Raw genomic sequence first — 16,742 nt, 5'->3', positions numbered from 1 at the left:
TCCGCTCTCTGCGTCCCCTGCCCGTAAACACAGCCCACCCCGACTCTCGGCAGCCTCGCCCACAGCTGGCTGCAGTTTGCGTGTCCTGAAGCAATTCCTCTGCTGTCCCCTCCCCAGGAAACTCACCTTCTTGAGCTGGCCTGGGTTTTCTTCTTTATTTAGGGCAACAAACCCAGCAAACATCACGAAACATTAGCGCTCCTCACCCACGACCCTTAGGTGGTCACGTGACTTGATTTGGCCAATGAAAGTGGGGTGAGTCACCACATTCCCTTTCCTTGCCGTGGCCATAGGCTCCAGACGGAGGCGGGTGCTGTCCCGTCAGCTGGTGCGCCCCACAGGGGCCCCAGGACCACGAGGGTCAGGAAGAGAGGACCAGACACCAGCCTCTGTGTCTGAAGTCCTGAGCCCAGGCTGTTTGCTGCTGCAGCCTCGCCAGCACTGTCTGTCACTCCCCAAAGGCTGCTTCAGGATGCTGGTCCCCATTGTCCCCTGGGCTGACATGTGCTCCCGCTGAGGCACATCGCAGCACTGGCTGCCAGGCCCCTCTCTGCTTCATTTGCCGTTAAACCCTTTCCAGTTGCCTGGTGTGGGCCCCACAGACCATCCTGCAGGAATGCGAAGGACAGCAGGTGGGCTGAAGTGGCCTGGGGTGCCTGCCACCACTGCCAGGACCCAAGCATCGGCCCAGCAGGTCAACTTGGTCAGAACCCTGGCTGAACGTGGCCACCCCAGGCCCAGCTGGGTGACCACCAGCACCTGAACCCAACCGAGCTGTGGGTCACTCGTCAGGTCAACCAGCAGAGGTTGTCATCTGAGGGTGACCACCAGGCCCAGTGGGACCTAATCACATGCTCACTGCAGCTGTGAGGGAGTGTCAGCAGGCCCTCCTGGCACCCACGCCAGCCCCGAGGACATCCTGGCCGTGGGAAGGCTGGGACACACCCGAGAAGCTTCAGAGCCTGCCTCTCAGGGCGGGGCCGGGGTGCGGGGAGGCGGCCGCTCGGCAACAGGTCCTGTGGAGGAGGAGAAGCTGTGTTAGGTCCTGCCCTTTGTTCTGTGTGGGACCCTCCACGTGTGTGGTCTGAGGCCTTCCTGGGGTGTTTGCTGAGGACAGGCGGCCAGAAGGTCACCCGGGGCCCAGGACCCATGGTTGGCACAGCAGCCTGAGGATCTCAGAGCCTGATCCTGGTGTTGGCCTTGGGAACTGAGCCAGTCACCAGGAGACCAGCTGCTCTGAGGCCTATTACAGACCCCCAGGGCCCCCTCTGCCCCCACTCCACTTGGCACTGGTCTCTGCCAAACTGCCGTGGGGCACACAGGGTCCCTGAGACTCTGATGGGAAGGCCCCTGCCTGGGAGCATCCTGGAGAGTCCTGAGGTGACACCTGAGCTTGTCACCTCACCCTGGGCGGAAGCTCCCGTGAGCCCCCGCTCACACACTGCCAGGGCCGGGAGCTCCTGCCTGCCAGGCTGCCCTCCCTGCTGCACGGGTCCAACGTGAGAAAAGTGTCCCTTCGCGGAGCTGAAACTGGCCATAGGACACCTACGTGCACCCCCTTCTGTCATCAGAAACGACAGACAAGGAAGGGCGGTGGTGGGGGGTGACACTGGAGCCCATCAGATGACAGATGGGCCTGCACCCCAATCCCACCTGGTCCCTGTAATCATTTTTAAGCTGGTGTCCTCCTTAGAAAAACAAAGCTAAACTAAATAAAAGGAGGAGAAAGCAATTAAGACGATTTTACTCAAACATGGGGAAAATGATTTCACTGTCGCCGTCAACCTTCTCTTCCTTCCACTTTAAAAATTTTTTAAATAAACTATTTAAAATATGTATTCTAAAATATTTGAATATATCATAAATATTCCATGCTCATGGGTAGGAAGAATTAATATTGTTATAATGTCCACACTACCCAAAGCCGTCTACAAATTTAATACAATCCCTATCAAAGTTCCAAAGGCATTCTTCACAGAAATAGAGAAACAATCCTAAAATTTGTGTGGAACTATAAAAAAACCTCAAATAGCCAAAGCATTCTAAGAAAGAACAACAAAGCGGAAAGCGTCACACTTCCCGATTTCAAATTATACTACAAGGCTATAGTAATCAAAACAGTATGGGACAGGCATAAAAACACACACACAGACCATGGAACAGAATAGAGAGCCCAGAAACATACCCACGCCTATGTGGTCAATTAATTTACGACAAAGCAGCCAGGAATATACATCAGGGAAGGGCATCTCTTCAGTAAATGGGGTTGGGAAAACTGGACAGCCACATGCAAAAAAATAAAAATGGACCACTATCTTACACCACGTACAAAAACTCATGCAATATAAAGATTTGAATGTAAGACCTGAAACTATAAAACTCCTAGGAGAAAAAAATAGGTGGTAAGCTCCTTGGTGTAAGCCTCGGTAATGATTTTTAAAAATCTGACTCCAAAAGCAAAAGAAACAAAAGCAAAAATACACAAGTGGGACTACATTAAACTAAAAAGCTTCTCACAGTAAAGAAACCATCAACAAAATGAAAAGGCAACCTCCTAAAAGGAAGATATTTGCAAATCACATATCTGATGAGAAGCTGATATCCAAAACATATAAAGCACTCATACAACTCAATAAGAAAAAACCCAAACAATCCAATTTAAAAATGGGCAGAAGATCTGAATGGACATTTTTCCAAAGAGGACACACAGATGGCCAACAGACACATGCAAAAATGCTCAACGTCACTAATCATCAGGGAAACGCAAGTCAAAACCACAATGAGGCATCACCACACCTATCAGAACGGCTGTTACCAAAAACACAAGAGATAACAAGTGCTGGTGAGGACGTGGAGAAAAGGAACCCCTCGGGCACTGTTGGTGGGACTGCAAACTGGTGCAGCCACTATGGAAAACAGTATGGAGGGGCCTCAAAAAATTAGAACTAGAACTACCTTATGACTCAGCAATGCCACTTCAGGGCAGTAATCTGAAGAAAATGAAAACACTAATTTGAAAGGACGTACTCATCTCTATGTCCGTTGCAGCGTTATGTACAATACCTAAGATAGGGAAGCAACCTCAGTGTCCATCAATAGATGCACGGATAAAGAAGAGCTGGTACATAGATACAATGGAATATTACTCAGCCATGGAAGAAATGAAATCTTACCATTTGTGACAACATTGATGGACGAGAGAATATGATGTTATGTGAAATAAGTCAGACAGAGAGAGATAAACACCATATGATCTCACTTATTTGTGTAATCTAAAAATTCCCCACACCCTGAGCTCATAGATACAGAGAACAGATAACTGGTTCCCAGAGGGGGGGTGGAGGTGTGGTCAGAATGGGAGACGGGGGCCAAAGGATCCACACCTCCAGCTGTAAAATAAGTACGTCCTGGGGGTGTAATGTACAGCATGAAGGCTGCAGGTAATGACACTCTACTGCAAGAAAACTATTTCAGAGCAGCTTTGTATTTACCGAAAATTTACAAAGCTAGTACAGAGTTTCCAAGAACCCCACACAGTTTCCTGTTAATAAAATCTGTTGGTCTGACACGTTTATTACAACTAATGAACCAGTGCTGACACATTATTAACTAAGCAAATAAGCCCCAGTGGGTTGACATTTCCTTCACTGTCCCCTAACGGCCTTTTCCTCTCCCAGGTCCCACTGGACATTTATCATCATGTCTCCTTGGGCTCCTCTTGGCCATGAGTTTTTCAGACTTCCTTTGCTTTTCATGATCTTGACAGTGTTAAGGAGTCCTGGAATTTTCCAGTGCTTTTCTCCTGGTTAGCGGCAGAGGTCAGTTTGTTGGGGAAAACCACATGGCATCCCACCCAGGGCACTTACTGCCCACCTCACTTATCACTGTTGATACTGGCCTTGACCACCTGGAGGAGGCGACTGGCAGGCGGCTCACTTACCTTACCTCCCACTGCGCATTTCACAGGGAAGTCACCGCCCAGCCCACACCCAGGCGGGGGGGGGGGGGGGGGGGGGGGGGGGAAGGAGGGGCTCATGCCCCGGGGTCTCCCCCACTTTGCCCAGCACTGTGTGTGGCCCTGGGGTACAGCCCCTGCCCAGTGGCCCTGCCCTGAGTCCCCTCCCAAACCCTCCCTCCACCACTCCCACTGATACCCTTTGGCCCACTCCACTGCAGTAAACACCCCCTTGCTCCTTCCCCTCACCGTGGACACCCCCCCAGCTCCCTGAACCCCTGATAAACTCCCCCTCCCTGCCCACTGCCCCTCCTCCTCGAGCCCCACCCCCACCCCAGGCACAGCCCTCTAAGCCCCGCCTCTGAGTGCTCTGCCCCTCCCCCACCCTGTCTCCATCCCTCACTCAGCACCCCTCTACTGACCCCTGCACCTTCCACCCAACACCCCCTCACATGCAGGGCTGCGCGCTCTGCCCCACCCCTGCCCGCCCCCGCACGTCTGGGGGAACCCTGCGCCCCTCCTACAGTGCTGCTCAGCCGCCCACACCCCGGGGCCCCCAGTCCTTCCACCTGACGAGTTTCCTTCTGGTGTCCGGGAGGCTCCTTCCCCTGGTTCCATGGCCATCTCCTCCCCGGGGACCCTGAGTCTGGAGCCACTGGACAGCTCGGACTCTGACCCGGCCCGGTCCCTGGACAAGGAGTCCTGGCAGCCGCCCTGTGAGATCAGTGAGGCCCCTTCTGCTTCTCCAGTCTTCTGCTCCAGCAGGAGGCACCACAGGCTCGGGTCTGGGGGACAGAGGGAGGCGGGAGCGTGGGGGTGGCTGAGGGGCCCACTGCTGCGCGTGGGCGCAGATGGAGGCAGGGGCTGCAGGGGGCCTCAGCTCCTCAGCCCTGCCCCCCCACCCGCCCCTTTGTGGAAAGAAGACTAGCTGACCTTAAACTGTGGCAGGGGCCTCGGGTGGGAGGGACAAGACACGGGCTACACCAGATCCCTCTCTAGGTTGGCACTGACCACCAGCCTTCCTGCCAGGTGGGGAGGAGTGGGTGTCAGTGTAGAAGGTGGGTGGGGCCAAGCTGGGTGGTCCGCTTCGTCGCCCATGCTGTGGGCCAGGGGCTCTCAGGCGGAGGCCAAGGGGCCATTTTCTCCCTCTGCTTATGCGTGTCCTTCTCCTGGGTGGCGTCCCCATGGTGGCCACATCAGTCCTGGACCCAGATGCAGAGTGCAGTATGGACGTCATCCTGGTGGGCTCCAGCGAGCTGTCGTGCCCCCCTTCACCAGGGCTCCGCAGAGGTGAGGGCTCACTCAGGTACGGGACCCATCACTTAGGATGCCAACCCCAGGCCTGGGCAAGATCATTCAGACACCTGGCAGGGCCAGGAGGGCCCCCGCCAGAGCCTCCCCCACCAACTCTGATGTTCAACATGCCAGGAAAGGCAGAGGGGAGGGGGTGGGGGGGTCCCCCGGCTCCTGTGACTTCAGAAAATCAACTGTGACGGACTTCTCAGCCGTCAAATGGCAGATTGGCAGAAGGAAGGGTCCACTTCTTAATTTTCTTTTCCAGATCTTATTGCATATGAAGTCAAGGTTAACCAGCGAGACATAGAAGGTGAGCGGTCACACACCTGCCCATGCCCAGGTAAAGGGGGATGACAGAAAGCTCAGGAAAGGCTTGCTGCAGCCTCACCCAGGCGTCTATCCCCGGAAGGGGACAGGGACACTGCAGCTGCCCTGCTGATGTCCCCTCCACCACCCAGCCCCGAGGCGTCACTTAAGGTGTGCAGTTCAGTGGTTTTCAGAATGTTCACAGAGTTGTGCCACCATCCCCACAATCTAATTTGAGGACATTTTTATCACTACCCCCCCCCCCCCAGAAAAACCACGGCCGTGTCACTCTCCATCCCTTACCATCCTCTTTCTTTCGACATTAGGCAACCATAGATCTTTCTTTCTCTATGGGCTTGCCTGTTTTGGATTCCTTGCCTTTCCATGTGCGTTTTAGGATAGGCTTGTCAATTTCTGCAAACAAACAAAAAAACAAACAAAAAACCCACTGTATGGGCCAGTGGGGAGGTATGCCAGTTTAGCACTACACAGCCTTCTGAGCCATGAACACAGGACACCTTATCATTTATTTAGATCTTTAGTTTCTTTCATCGGTGTTTTGAGGTTTTCAGTGTACGGGTCTTGCACTTCCTTTGTTAAATTCATTCCCAAGCTTGTCGCTCTGAGGGTGTCGTGACACGTGTTGCACTCTGTCCCCCGTAGACCTGTGCATCTGCTGTGGAAGTTTCCAGGTGCATACCCAGCACCCTCTGTTTGAGGGAGGGATGTGTGCCCCGTGCAAGGTAAGCAGGGAGGTGAGGGGTGCTTGTCGAGGCCTCTCTTGGAGCAGAGGAGGCAGCAGTCGTGTTTGCCCCTCTCCAAGGACAAGTTCCTGGACTGCTTCTTCTTGTACGATGACGACGGGTACCAGTCCTACTGCTCCATCTGCTGTGCCGGAGAGACTCTGCTCATCTGCGAAAACCCCGACTGCACCCGGTGAGGCGAGGAGCGCACCGGGGTGGGGTGGGGGGAGGGCCCAGGAGCCGAGGAAGTTTCCCTCCTTCTCAGCCACTCATCCCAGAGTGCAAGGGACTTCTCCCCGAAAGGAGGGCTTTCTCCAAAGCTTTCAGTTCCCATCTCAAAAACTTCACTTGGTGTAGAGCTTTGACATTGGTAGGTGGGGTGCCCAAAGGTTTGTGTTTTCAGTTTTTCCTCCTGTGATTGTTATGCCGAGACGTAGCTGTTCCGTCCATCAGGAATTAGGGGGTGAGGGAAGCCCTGCACCCGTGGGGCTGCGGGTCACGGCCAGGGGCTGGGGTGGGGGTGCGACAGGTTGGCAGGCACTGTTCATTCCCTGGTTCACGCCGCCAGTGTGGGCACCATTCGTGGCCCCTCCCCTCTGTCCTCCAGGGCCAGCCTTGTATTTGCAGCTCCTCCCTCTTCCCCACATCTGTCGCCGCCAGCGCCAGAGGGTGATCCTGCATTTCAATTTGCTGGGAGACCTTAACTGTTTCCACAGGCTGCAGGGTTGGGGGAAGACAGGTGGCTGAGGGGGTTCTTTGAAATTTATCATAAACAGCCTGCTGTCTTCCGCACATCACTTGGTGTCTGTCTCTCTAGGTCCCTAAGAGGGACTGGTCCCCCTTCCCTGGTCCGCAGCCTCACCTTCCCTCCTGTGGGCTGCTGATGGACAGGGCCAACTTTGTCTTTTCACAGGAGCCCGGGTGTGCCCAAAGCAAGGGGCAGGCTCCCTCTGCCAGCAGACAGCCAGCGGTGTCCCTGGTGGCTGGCCAAGGCCGTGTTGGCTCAGTCACTGGTTTTCTGCCTCACTGCAGGTGCTACTGCTTCGACTGTGTGGACGCCCTGGCAGGCCCAGGGACGGCGGGGACGGTCCAGGCCATGAGTCACTGGGTGTGCTTTCTTTGCCTGCCCTTCTCCTGCTGCGGGCTGCTGCGGCAGAGGCCCAAGTGGCGCGGGCGGCTGAAGGCCTTGTACGACCAGGAGTCGGTAAGGGGCTGCTCAGAGGACGGACAGCTGCCCGCGGGCTATCCTCTGCGCACTAGCTGCAAAATGCCTACCTGCCTTGGTACACGACAAAGACGGGGATGTTAAGCAAAAACGGTTTCTTGTTTTCCTCTTGACAACAGGCTCCGCCACATGGTCTCTGTTTTGAATTACTTGCACATGGCGGTTTTGTTCCTTCCAAGCCTGGCACTGAGGTGTTTGTAGCAGGGAGGAGAGGGACTTGGCAGAGGTGTGCCGTCAATTCAGCAAGTGGGAGTGGACACCTGGGCGGCCAGCACGGATATGGGGCCTCGCAAAGGTCAAGGCCAGGAGCCGGGAGCCAGGCAGGAGCTACGGGCTCATCGACGTAGGATGGACTGTGTCCCCCAAAAGATCCGTCCAAGTCCTCACCCCTGGTACCTGCGAACGTGACCTGTTTTGCAAAGAGGGTCTTTGCAGATGCAGTTGCATTCAAGGTCTTGCTATGTGGTCATCCTGGACCAGGGGGCCTGAAGTGCTGTGACTGGTGACACATAAGCGAAAGGACGGGAGATTGGGAGACAGAGACAGGTGACGATGGGGGAGAGGTCGGAGCCCAGGGAGTGCGGACACCTCACCTGGAGAAGCTCGCGAGAGGCCTGGGCCAGAGCCCCCCTGCAAGCTTCCAGACGGAGCCAGCCCTGCCGACGCGTCAGGCCTTCTGAATAAACTTGTGGTTTTAAGCCACACAGTTTATTTCCATTTGTTGTGGTTGCCCCAGGAAACTAAGACAGAGGGTGAGAGCGCTCAGAGAGCAAGCAGAGGACAGCAGGGCCCGAGGGCCAGGACCGGTTCTGGGAACTGGAGCACGGCACTGCTGGGGGCCCCCCTTGGGGCACACAGGCGGGCGTGCCTTCCAGCCTCCCTGACACAGGCTGGGAGTGTGGACGTGTTCATGACAACTTTTGCAGGCATCTTGATGGTGATTTTTGGAAAAGAGGCATGTGTGCTCCTTAGAGAGCCTTCTCCTGGGGCCATTTGGTAGCAGATACCGTCTGTCTCAGTGTGGAGGGACCCATGCTTGCACAATGCAGGAGTTTCACTTCGAAAGAAAATGAAGTTGACATTCAGAAATGGTGGTGATGCCGGCCCAGTGCCAGGCACAGAGGGCTCCGCTCAGCTCCTGCAGCTGCAGCAGGGGACAAGGACATGCGTCCCTCTGTCATCAGAGCTGTGCCGGGGCGGCCCTGCCCACCATCCCCTCCCACCTCCTCCAGTCAGTCAGGGCCACCAGCCCCCTGACCCCCAGACACCCCTGATCATTCACTCACTGTCCCATCTCTTGAGCCCCAGGCGGACTGGGGTCCCCTGCAAGTCTCCCAGGCAGGCAGCCCCCGGCTCAGGCCTGGTCCTGGTAGTCGCAGTTGGATGTCTTGTTTGCTGGAGGCCAGGCACCCCCAAGTGCTCCCTCCTGGGGCATGGGCTCGGGGGGCCTGTTTCCCAAGTAGATCAACCCAGTCTCTCCTTGCGTGTCCTGGGAGGGGTTGGTGGGCATCACCCACAGACCTCCCTGGGGCCTCGGTCCTCAGTGTGGCTCCTTCACAGCTGTGCGCCGGGCACAGGTTCTTGGCACAGTAGGTCTCAGTCCGCAGCCTGAGAAGGGCCTCCTGCTGGCAGCTTTCAGAGGTGCCAGGCGGCTTGGCCACATTCAGAGCCCCCAGGAAGAAGATGAATGGGGTGAAACCCACTGTGGCTTGCTTTCAGTGTCCCCAGAAATGGGTCTCTCCCCAAGAAACATGAGGTTTCCTCCCAGAATGGGACTGTCTTCCCCCACGCTCAGGAAAAGCCCCTGGGTCTGCCTGCCCTTTACTGAGACTACGGGCAGGAGGCAGGCGGGGGTCTTCTTGTGGCCCTGGGGGCAGGTGGGGTCCCAGGTGTGTCTGTTCATCAGAGAGACAGAGGCCTCTGCTGGCCAGAAGGGGGCTCCATAACCAAGTCGTCCTCAGAATGTCTTTTTTTTTTTAAATAGGAGAGTCCCCTCGAGATGTATAAAATTGTGCCTGTGTGGAAGAGAGAGCCAGTCCGGGTATTGTCCCTTTTTGGGGATATCAGGAAAGGTGAGTGCGGTGACGCCAGAGGGCGCACACTGATTGCACCTGCCGAGAGCGAGACCCACAGGGGCCCTGGGCGTGTGGGGTTTACAATGTTCCCGGCACCACGCTCGCTGAGTGGGGCAGCTCCAGGCAGCTGGGGCTGAGGGTCATTTCCGGGGGGGTGGGGGCGGGGGCGGGCGTGCAGGAGCCCTGGAGCTCACGTCTTCAGAAGATGGGCCTTGGAAGGAACATGCACATGGCAGATATGAAATGCTGTTACTGAGGGCCGTGTGGCCAGGCTTTCTGCCCATGGCCACTGGGTACCCAGCCTACTTCAGACTCCTCTGCTCACCTGGCCACCTTGCAGAGCTGCCCCTTTCGCTGGGGCTCCCAGCACCCTCACTCCTAGCGGGCCCTGGCTGCTACCTGCGACACTCCAGCCTGGCTCAGGCGTCCTGCCCACTCTGGACCCCAGGCAGATCCCACCTGCCGGTGCCTTTGGAAACCATGGGTTCTTCTGGGCCCAGCAGACATGAGGAAAATCTATGAAAATACCCCTTAGTCTGGTACCAGATGGAATCGGGGACCTGCCCCACTTCTGGCACTGTGCTGCGTGCCCGTGCAGTGCTGTCACAGCAGCCTCCATGTCACAGACAGACGAGGGCCTGAGACTCGCACAGAGTGGGCACTTCTTGAGCTGCAGGGACCCGGAGTCAGGCCGCAGCTGCCCTGCCTTCATCTCCAGCCAAGGACACATCCCTGAGTCCGATTTGTAAGGTCCTTTCTGGGCTCGGCTTCCCGTCCCCAGGCCACAGACTCTCAAGGCCATACGGGGCTCCAGCAGCCCACCCGCTGTGTCACGCTGCCTGGCTGGGTGACATTAGCATGGGATCTACCGCCCGCCCCGCGATAGAGGGTGACATCAGCCCAGGAAGGCTGGTTTCACAACAAATGGCTTGCCTTTCTCAAATCTATACTCAAGGAGTCTGCTCACTCGGCTTCTAACACAGAAAAAGCCTTCATCCTCGGTCCCCCGACATGTAAGGACAAAGTTTGCTCCTTAATGACAGATGGGTCTTCTGATCAGTTATTGGCGTTTTGATTCCGTTTGCGGTCAAAGTCAACACTAGGCCTTCTGTGTCCTTATTTCTCCCCACCCAGAGCTGACGAGTTTGGGCTTTTTGGAAGATGGTTCTGGCACAGGAAGACTGAAACATCTCGATGATGTCACCAACATAGTGCGGAGGGACGTAAGTACAGCCTGTTTGTCCGGACGCCAAGATAACAGCAGATGTGCAGGCAGTCCTAGGGGGCTGCTGTGCGATGGGGGTGGGGCAGCCGGACACTGCACAGCTCTGGCTCCGGCGAGGGTGGACGTGGGGGTCTGCAGGACTTGGCGCCCACTGGCACCATCGCTGGCTGTTCACCCCGCAGTGGGGGAGACGATAGGGGCATTTTCGTGGCCCCCACGCTGCCCAGAGCAGAGCGATCAGCCCAGCCTGCTGTCCGATCTGGTGGATCCCCGGCGCCAGTGCCAGCACCTGTGAGGGTGCTGCCCAGACGGGCTTAGGCCCTCCCTGCCCCAATGTAAAAGGGCTGCGTCTTGAGCTTAATAAGCGCTGACTGAAAATGGCCTTTGCACAGTCATGAAATGTCCTGGCTCCCCTGAAGGCGAGTTCCGGCCACTTTGGATTGCGGCCTTGGAGGAAGTGCCTACATGGCTCCCCGCACCCAGCTTGGGCTTTCACAGCGAATACCGTGTTTGCCCGAAAATAAGGCTGAGCCGGACCATCAGCTCGAATGCGTCTTTTGGAGCAAACATTCATATAAGACCCGGTGGTATTTTACTGTATTTTGCGTGTCTTGGACCCCAGCCCATGCTCACCTCCTTCCCCGTTGGTACCTTTGCTGCAGTCAGGAGGCCGTGATAGACGGGGGCCCAGATGCCACCAGGAGCTGCTGTGACATGGAGAACATGCTGCAGGGGGCGTGTGAGGTTGGGGGTTTTAACTCAGGATGCAGGCCCTGGTTAAGTGACTTGGAGCAGCAGGGGTCCACTCAGGAGCCAGTATTTAGGTTTTTCCACTAACTTCATTTTTAAGAAGAATGCCACAGGTGAGAATTGTCATTAACCAGAGTCCCTCACGTCCATCGCCGAGGAGAGGGGCACTGGACCACTTCTGTGACTGGAGAGCTCCCTTTCCAGCTTCTTCTCAGGCGACTGAGTGGTCGTGTCTCATCGACCTCCAGCTCGGCCATGGAGTGACCGTTGACCTTGGCCGCTGTGTGGGCACTGCTCATGCTCCGAAAGGAAGCGTGCAACCTCGCGGTCAGCATCCAGCTGTGAGATGCTGGCTGTCACGTCATGGGACACATTCTGTATTTTCCTGCGACACACAAAGTCCACATGAATCCTGGGGAGTCAGTGTGCCCACCTTCCCAGGAGTAGTTCTGTAGGGTGACGTCTGCCACAAAGAAGTCACCTCGGATTCCCAGCTCTGAGGCAGGCCGGACTCTGCTCAGATGATGATAGCCAGCTACGAGTTCCCTGAGGCCGGTGGTGACCAAGGACACTGGTGGGTCTAACCCAGTGGGCCTCACTGCCCGCCCATGTCGCCGGGGTCCTGCAAGCCGACTGGGTCAGCCTCGGCGTGAACCAGGGGTTAGAGGTACAAGGTGCCACCGCTCAGCACGCAGAGCCTGCTGCTGGGACAGGCCGCCCACACCCTGCGTGGTCCCCAGTGCCCCCCCCCCGCCCCGTGTCCTGCAGGTGGAGCACTGGGGCCCATTCGACCTTGTGTACGGCTGCACACTGCCCCCGGGCCAGGCCTGTGACCGCCCACCCGGTAAGAGAGCACCATCTCAGCCATCCCGGTCCCCTCTTCCCCCACCCCCACCCCAGCCTCCTCAGGGACGGCGGAAATTGCAAATTGCCTGCACTTTTAAAGAGCAGCTTTTTTGTGGATCACTGGTGTGCACTGTCCATGTTCAGCGAGTACACCGTGGTGGGTTCTGACACGTCTCCCCATGACGCAGAAACAGCTTGGCGGCCAGATGTGGCCTACCCTTCCCAAGTCACCCCCAGCCAGGCCCCAGCCCCACCCGCCCTGTGCCCTGCATCGCTGTGCCCGCCACGCAGATCAGACGCACTGGCTGCTTGTTCCCCAGGCTGGCACCTGCTCCAGTTCCACCGCATCCTGCAGTACGCAAGGCCCCGGCAGGGCCGCCCACAGCCCTTCTTCTGGATGTTTGTGGACAACCTGCTGTTGAGCAAGGACGACCGCTCAGTTGCCACGCGCTTCCTGGAGGTGCGTGCAGGCGCAGTCTCAGGGTGCTGGCCTGGCCAGGCCTCCCCGGGGACACTCGGGCCCCTTCAGGGGGTGGCAGCTCACTTACCGACCCCTGAGGCCTCAGAGTTCAGTTTGCAGGGCCCGTGAGGTTCATTCTGTGCCACGAGGGCCTTGGAAAGTGTTCCCTTCACGCTATGCTCAGGATACTCCCCATCTGCGCACACGCACACACCTGCTCACGGCACACCACACACAGTGGCTGAGGCCCGTGGGCACTGTGGGGACAGAGGTCACCGTCAGGCCGCCCTGACCCACAACCGCTGTCCCCACCCTCAGACGGACCCGGTGACCATCCAGGACGCCGTGCTCGTGTGGAGCAACATCCCGGCGGTGAGGAGGTATTTCCTGTGCCCACCAGTCCTTGCGCGCGTGCAGGGACATTGGCCCAGGAGGAAAAGGGAGTCTGAGGGGACGGGCAGCCCAGCCATGCCCAGTGGCCTCTGTGCCCAGGTCAGGGGCTGTGTCTGGTGGGCCTACGAGACAACCCCCCAAATTCCGGGCATGTCGGGAGGAGCGCCCCTGCACTCCAGGGACCTTCTCCCAGGGGTTGCATGGATGTCATGAGCTCCTCACCTCAGGACTCTGCAGGCTTCCCTGCGTCCTGACAAGAAAGCCCCACCCCCTGCCCACCAGCCACAGGGCCGTGGTTCCTGGGCCTGGTACCACTCCCAGCTTCGTGGAGCACAGCCCGCCCACACTCATCCATACTCACTGACACACGATCACATGCTCACACAAGCCACTCCCACTGCCCTCACACTCGCTCACACCCACAGGACACTATGGCTGCACAGTACTTCTCTGTCTGAATGCCTGGCCTTGGCCTTCCTATGTTCCCCTCCTTGGTCGCTGGACATTCTCTGACTGTCCGTTCTCATGAACAGACTGCCCCCCACACCCTCAGCCTCCGGGTTCGGCCAACCCCACGCCTCGGCAGCCTTTCTGCTCTGGGACATCTGCCCTGGGTCTGTCTCACTGACCCTGTCCCTGTCACCCCGGCCTTGAGGGGCTGGCCGGCTTCTGCCCCTGTACCCTGACCCAGCACAGTCCTATGTGAACAATGGGCCTGGGTCCTGTCTCCTCCCCATGGTGACCTTCTGGAGCCTCTCCCCACCCCCCCGCAGGCCCCCTTGCCAGGCCCACACCTGGGATCTGTGACAGGTGGGCTGAGGTGAGGCAGCTCTCCAGGACGCTAACTCCGTGGAGGCCTGGGTGGTCATTCTGTGGACAGCCCCATACGTTTGCCATCCTCCCCTGCCCACCAGCCCCCCACCGCCCCCACTTGGTTCCCAGAAATGAAGGGCGGTTGCCCTTCAGGCGCCTGCTGTCTGACTAGTGAGGACAGAGGCCCAGGCTTCCGGGAAGCGGACTTCCTGCTGAGATGCTGGGCCGCTGCCCCAGGTGGTGCAGGCGGTGCCAGTGAGGGACCCTGCTTGTGTCTGCCGCCTCATGTGCGGTCTTTGTCTCTCAAAGGGAACCCAGGAATGCCCCCTGACCCCAGTTGGGTACCTGGGAGCCTGAGATGGGGCTGCTGGGTCCACGTCCGCAGGGCCTTGGGTCCCATGCCTTGCATCAGATTGCAAGTTGGGGTCCCATGGTCTCCTGATCCACCTGCCCCACACGTAGGGCCTGAAGCTCGGGCCACCACAGGACCCTTGGGGACGTGCTCTGACTGTTTTGGGTCTTGGGGGTATCAGAATTCCTTGGGAATGACGCACAATGTGGTTTGTCCAGCCTTTGCCCTAAGTCCTGCCCCTTCTTCTCTGTGGGTCTCCTCCATGACGGCTGCTTCTCACTGAAAAGGGGACCCATCAGCTGGGCCAAGGGTCTGTCCTTGAGGGTCTCTCTCTGCCTGCTTCTCGCAGGACCAGCTCCTCCCTGGGGGAGGCGGGAGGTGTGGGGACCATCTTGTCCCCTACTGCCCTGGACATAGACACTCTGGGCTCTTCTAAGGGCGTTTAACAGAGACCTCCGCACTGTCTGGCAAGACGCGCCAGCCAGCCTTCGGCCCTCTGCGCCCACCGTCATCCCTGGCCTGGGGACACGTAGTGCACCATTGGTCACTGTTTCCTCTCTCCTTTGTAGCAGGCATTCGGCCCTGGTGCCTCAGGAGGAATTGTCCCTGCTGGCCTGGGACAGGCAAAGAGCAAAGTCCCCCACCCCGGGGCCAGCGAAGCTGGTGAAGAATTGTTTTCTCCCCCTGAGAGAATATTTCAAGTATTTTTCAGTGAACTCACTTCCCCTTTATAAATGAGTCATTATACTGTGAAAGAAAAAAAAAAGACTTTTCTTAGAACAAAAACAACATTCCTGATGTCTCTTTTTTCCTCTTCAAATGATTATTTTACTTGCATGACTGTGGACTTCCCATGGTTGCAGACCCACCCTGCCTTTGGCCCACCCTCCGTCTGGCCCACCCACGCCCTTCCAAGGGTGGGACTGAAGTGCCTGGTGTCAAACCATGGACAAAGCCCTGAAGTCACGGTGGGTAGTGTGCTGCCGAAATGTTTGTGTGCCGGCTGAGAAGTTAAAAATACATTTTTGATGAGAGTTGTTGGTCGTTTTTGGTGTTTTGATGTATAAGCACAGCCTATATTCTGTGGGACTCGGGGGTGTGAGTGAGACAGAAGAGCAAGAAACACTTTTACAAGCACGTGTCCCACAAGCTCTATATGTACACGGAGTGAAGCTGTCACACGATAGCTGTGACAGTTAAAACCCTCATGACAGCCACACGGGACACCTCAAACCTCTGCACAGCATAGAATTTCGGGCGTGAGCACAGGGAGAACGGACTGAGAAGACGCGCAAAGGCCAAGGTCGCCTCACTTGCAAAGTCTGTGACCTTCCTGTTCACACTGGGCTAGAGCATTGACGGAGCCGCCTTCCACACACATGGAGTGAATCCCAGAGGGATTTTTCCAGATTAGCCAGAAACCCCCAAAGGGATCTAGACTTAGAGCATGAAACACTCAACTTGTCCTGGGCATGACAGCGGGACCTAAAGACCCTCTGGTCCAGCACTGGTGCCATTAGTGGTATGTAAGATGCTTTGTGGAAGAAAGGTGGGGCTAAAATTGGACCTTTTGAAAGTTTGTTAAAAAATATCCTCAAGTAGAATAGAAGTTTGATGGTTAATTTCATGTATCAACTAGGCTGGGCCAGGGTGCCCAGACGTTTGTTCAAACGTTATTCTGGATGTTTCTGTGAAGGTGTTTTTTGGGTGAGATTAACACTTAAGCTGGTGGGAGTAGATTGCCCTCCATAATATGGGTGGGTGCTATCATCTGAATCTCCGTGTCCCCCCCCATTCATATGTTCTAACCTACCCCCAGGGTGTGAGGGGGCAGGGCATTTGGGAGGTGACTCCAGAATGGGGTCAGTGCCCGGATGAGAGACCCCTGCGAGCTCCCTGCCCCTTCGGACGTGAGGGCACAAGAAAAGTGTGCCAGCAGGAAGAGGGCCCCACCTGACTGGGCTGGCACCCTGATCTCCCTCTGGCCTGCAGAGCTGTGGGAAATACACTTCTGTTGTTTATAAGCCCCGTGTGTGGTGGTGTTCTAGCAGCCCGACGGGAACGACAGTGGGCCTCGTCCAAGCCACTGAGGCCTGACTGGAGTGGAGGCTGCCCGGCTCCAGACCGCTGTGGGCTCCCCTTCAGCGCTTCCCTGGGTCTCCAGCTCTGTACCTGCAGGTTTGGGGTGTATCAGCCCCCATAACTGCATGAGCCACTTTCGTGAAGTAAATTCTCTCTACATACATCCTGTTGGTTGTTTCTCTGGAGAGCCCTGACTGACGCAGACGTCTTCATCAAATCAA

The 16,742-nt window shown here is 56.9% G+C and overlaps 1 protein-coding gene across 1 annotated transcript; it reads left to right on the top strand.

Moving 5' to 3' along the window:
• The first annotated feature begins 4,571 nt into the window (after positions 1–4,571).
• On the top strand, positions 4,572–15,177 carry DNMT3L (DNA methyltransferase 3 like). The gene is made up of 12 exons (XM_033125162.1): positions 4,572–4,680; positions 5,156–5,245; positions 5,517–5,561; positions 6,221–6,300; positions 6,381–6,493; positions 7,333–7,504; positions 9,510–9,597; positions 10,735–10,823; positions 12,344–12,419; positions 12,742–12,881; positions 13,200–13,261; positions 15,009–15,177. The coding sequence occupies exons 1-12, from the start codon at positions 4,572–4,574 to the stop codon at positions 15,175–15,177; spliced, it is 1,233 nt and encodes a 410-aa protein (XP_032981053.1).
• The last annotated feature ends 1,565 nt before the right edge of the window (positions 15,178–16,742 follow it).

Source organism: Rhinolophus ferrumequinum, chromosome 2, assembly GCF_004115265.2.
Source record: "Rhinolophus ferrumequinum isolate MPI-CBG mRhiFer1 chromosome 2, mRhiFer1_v1.p, whole genome shotgun sequence".
In the NCBI taxonomy this organism is placed as follows: domain Eukaryota; kingdom Metazoa; phylum Chordata; class Mammalia; order Chiroptera; family Rhinolophidae; genus Rhinolophus; species Rhinolophus ferrumequinum.
The sequence above is the reverse complement of the archived record's forward strand: the minus strand, read 5'-3'. Positions and strand labels throughout refer to the sequence as shown.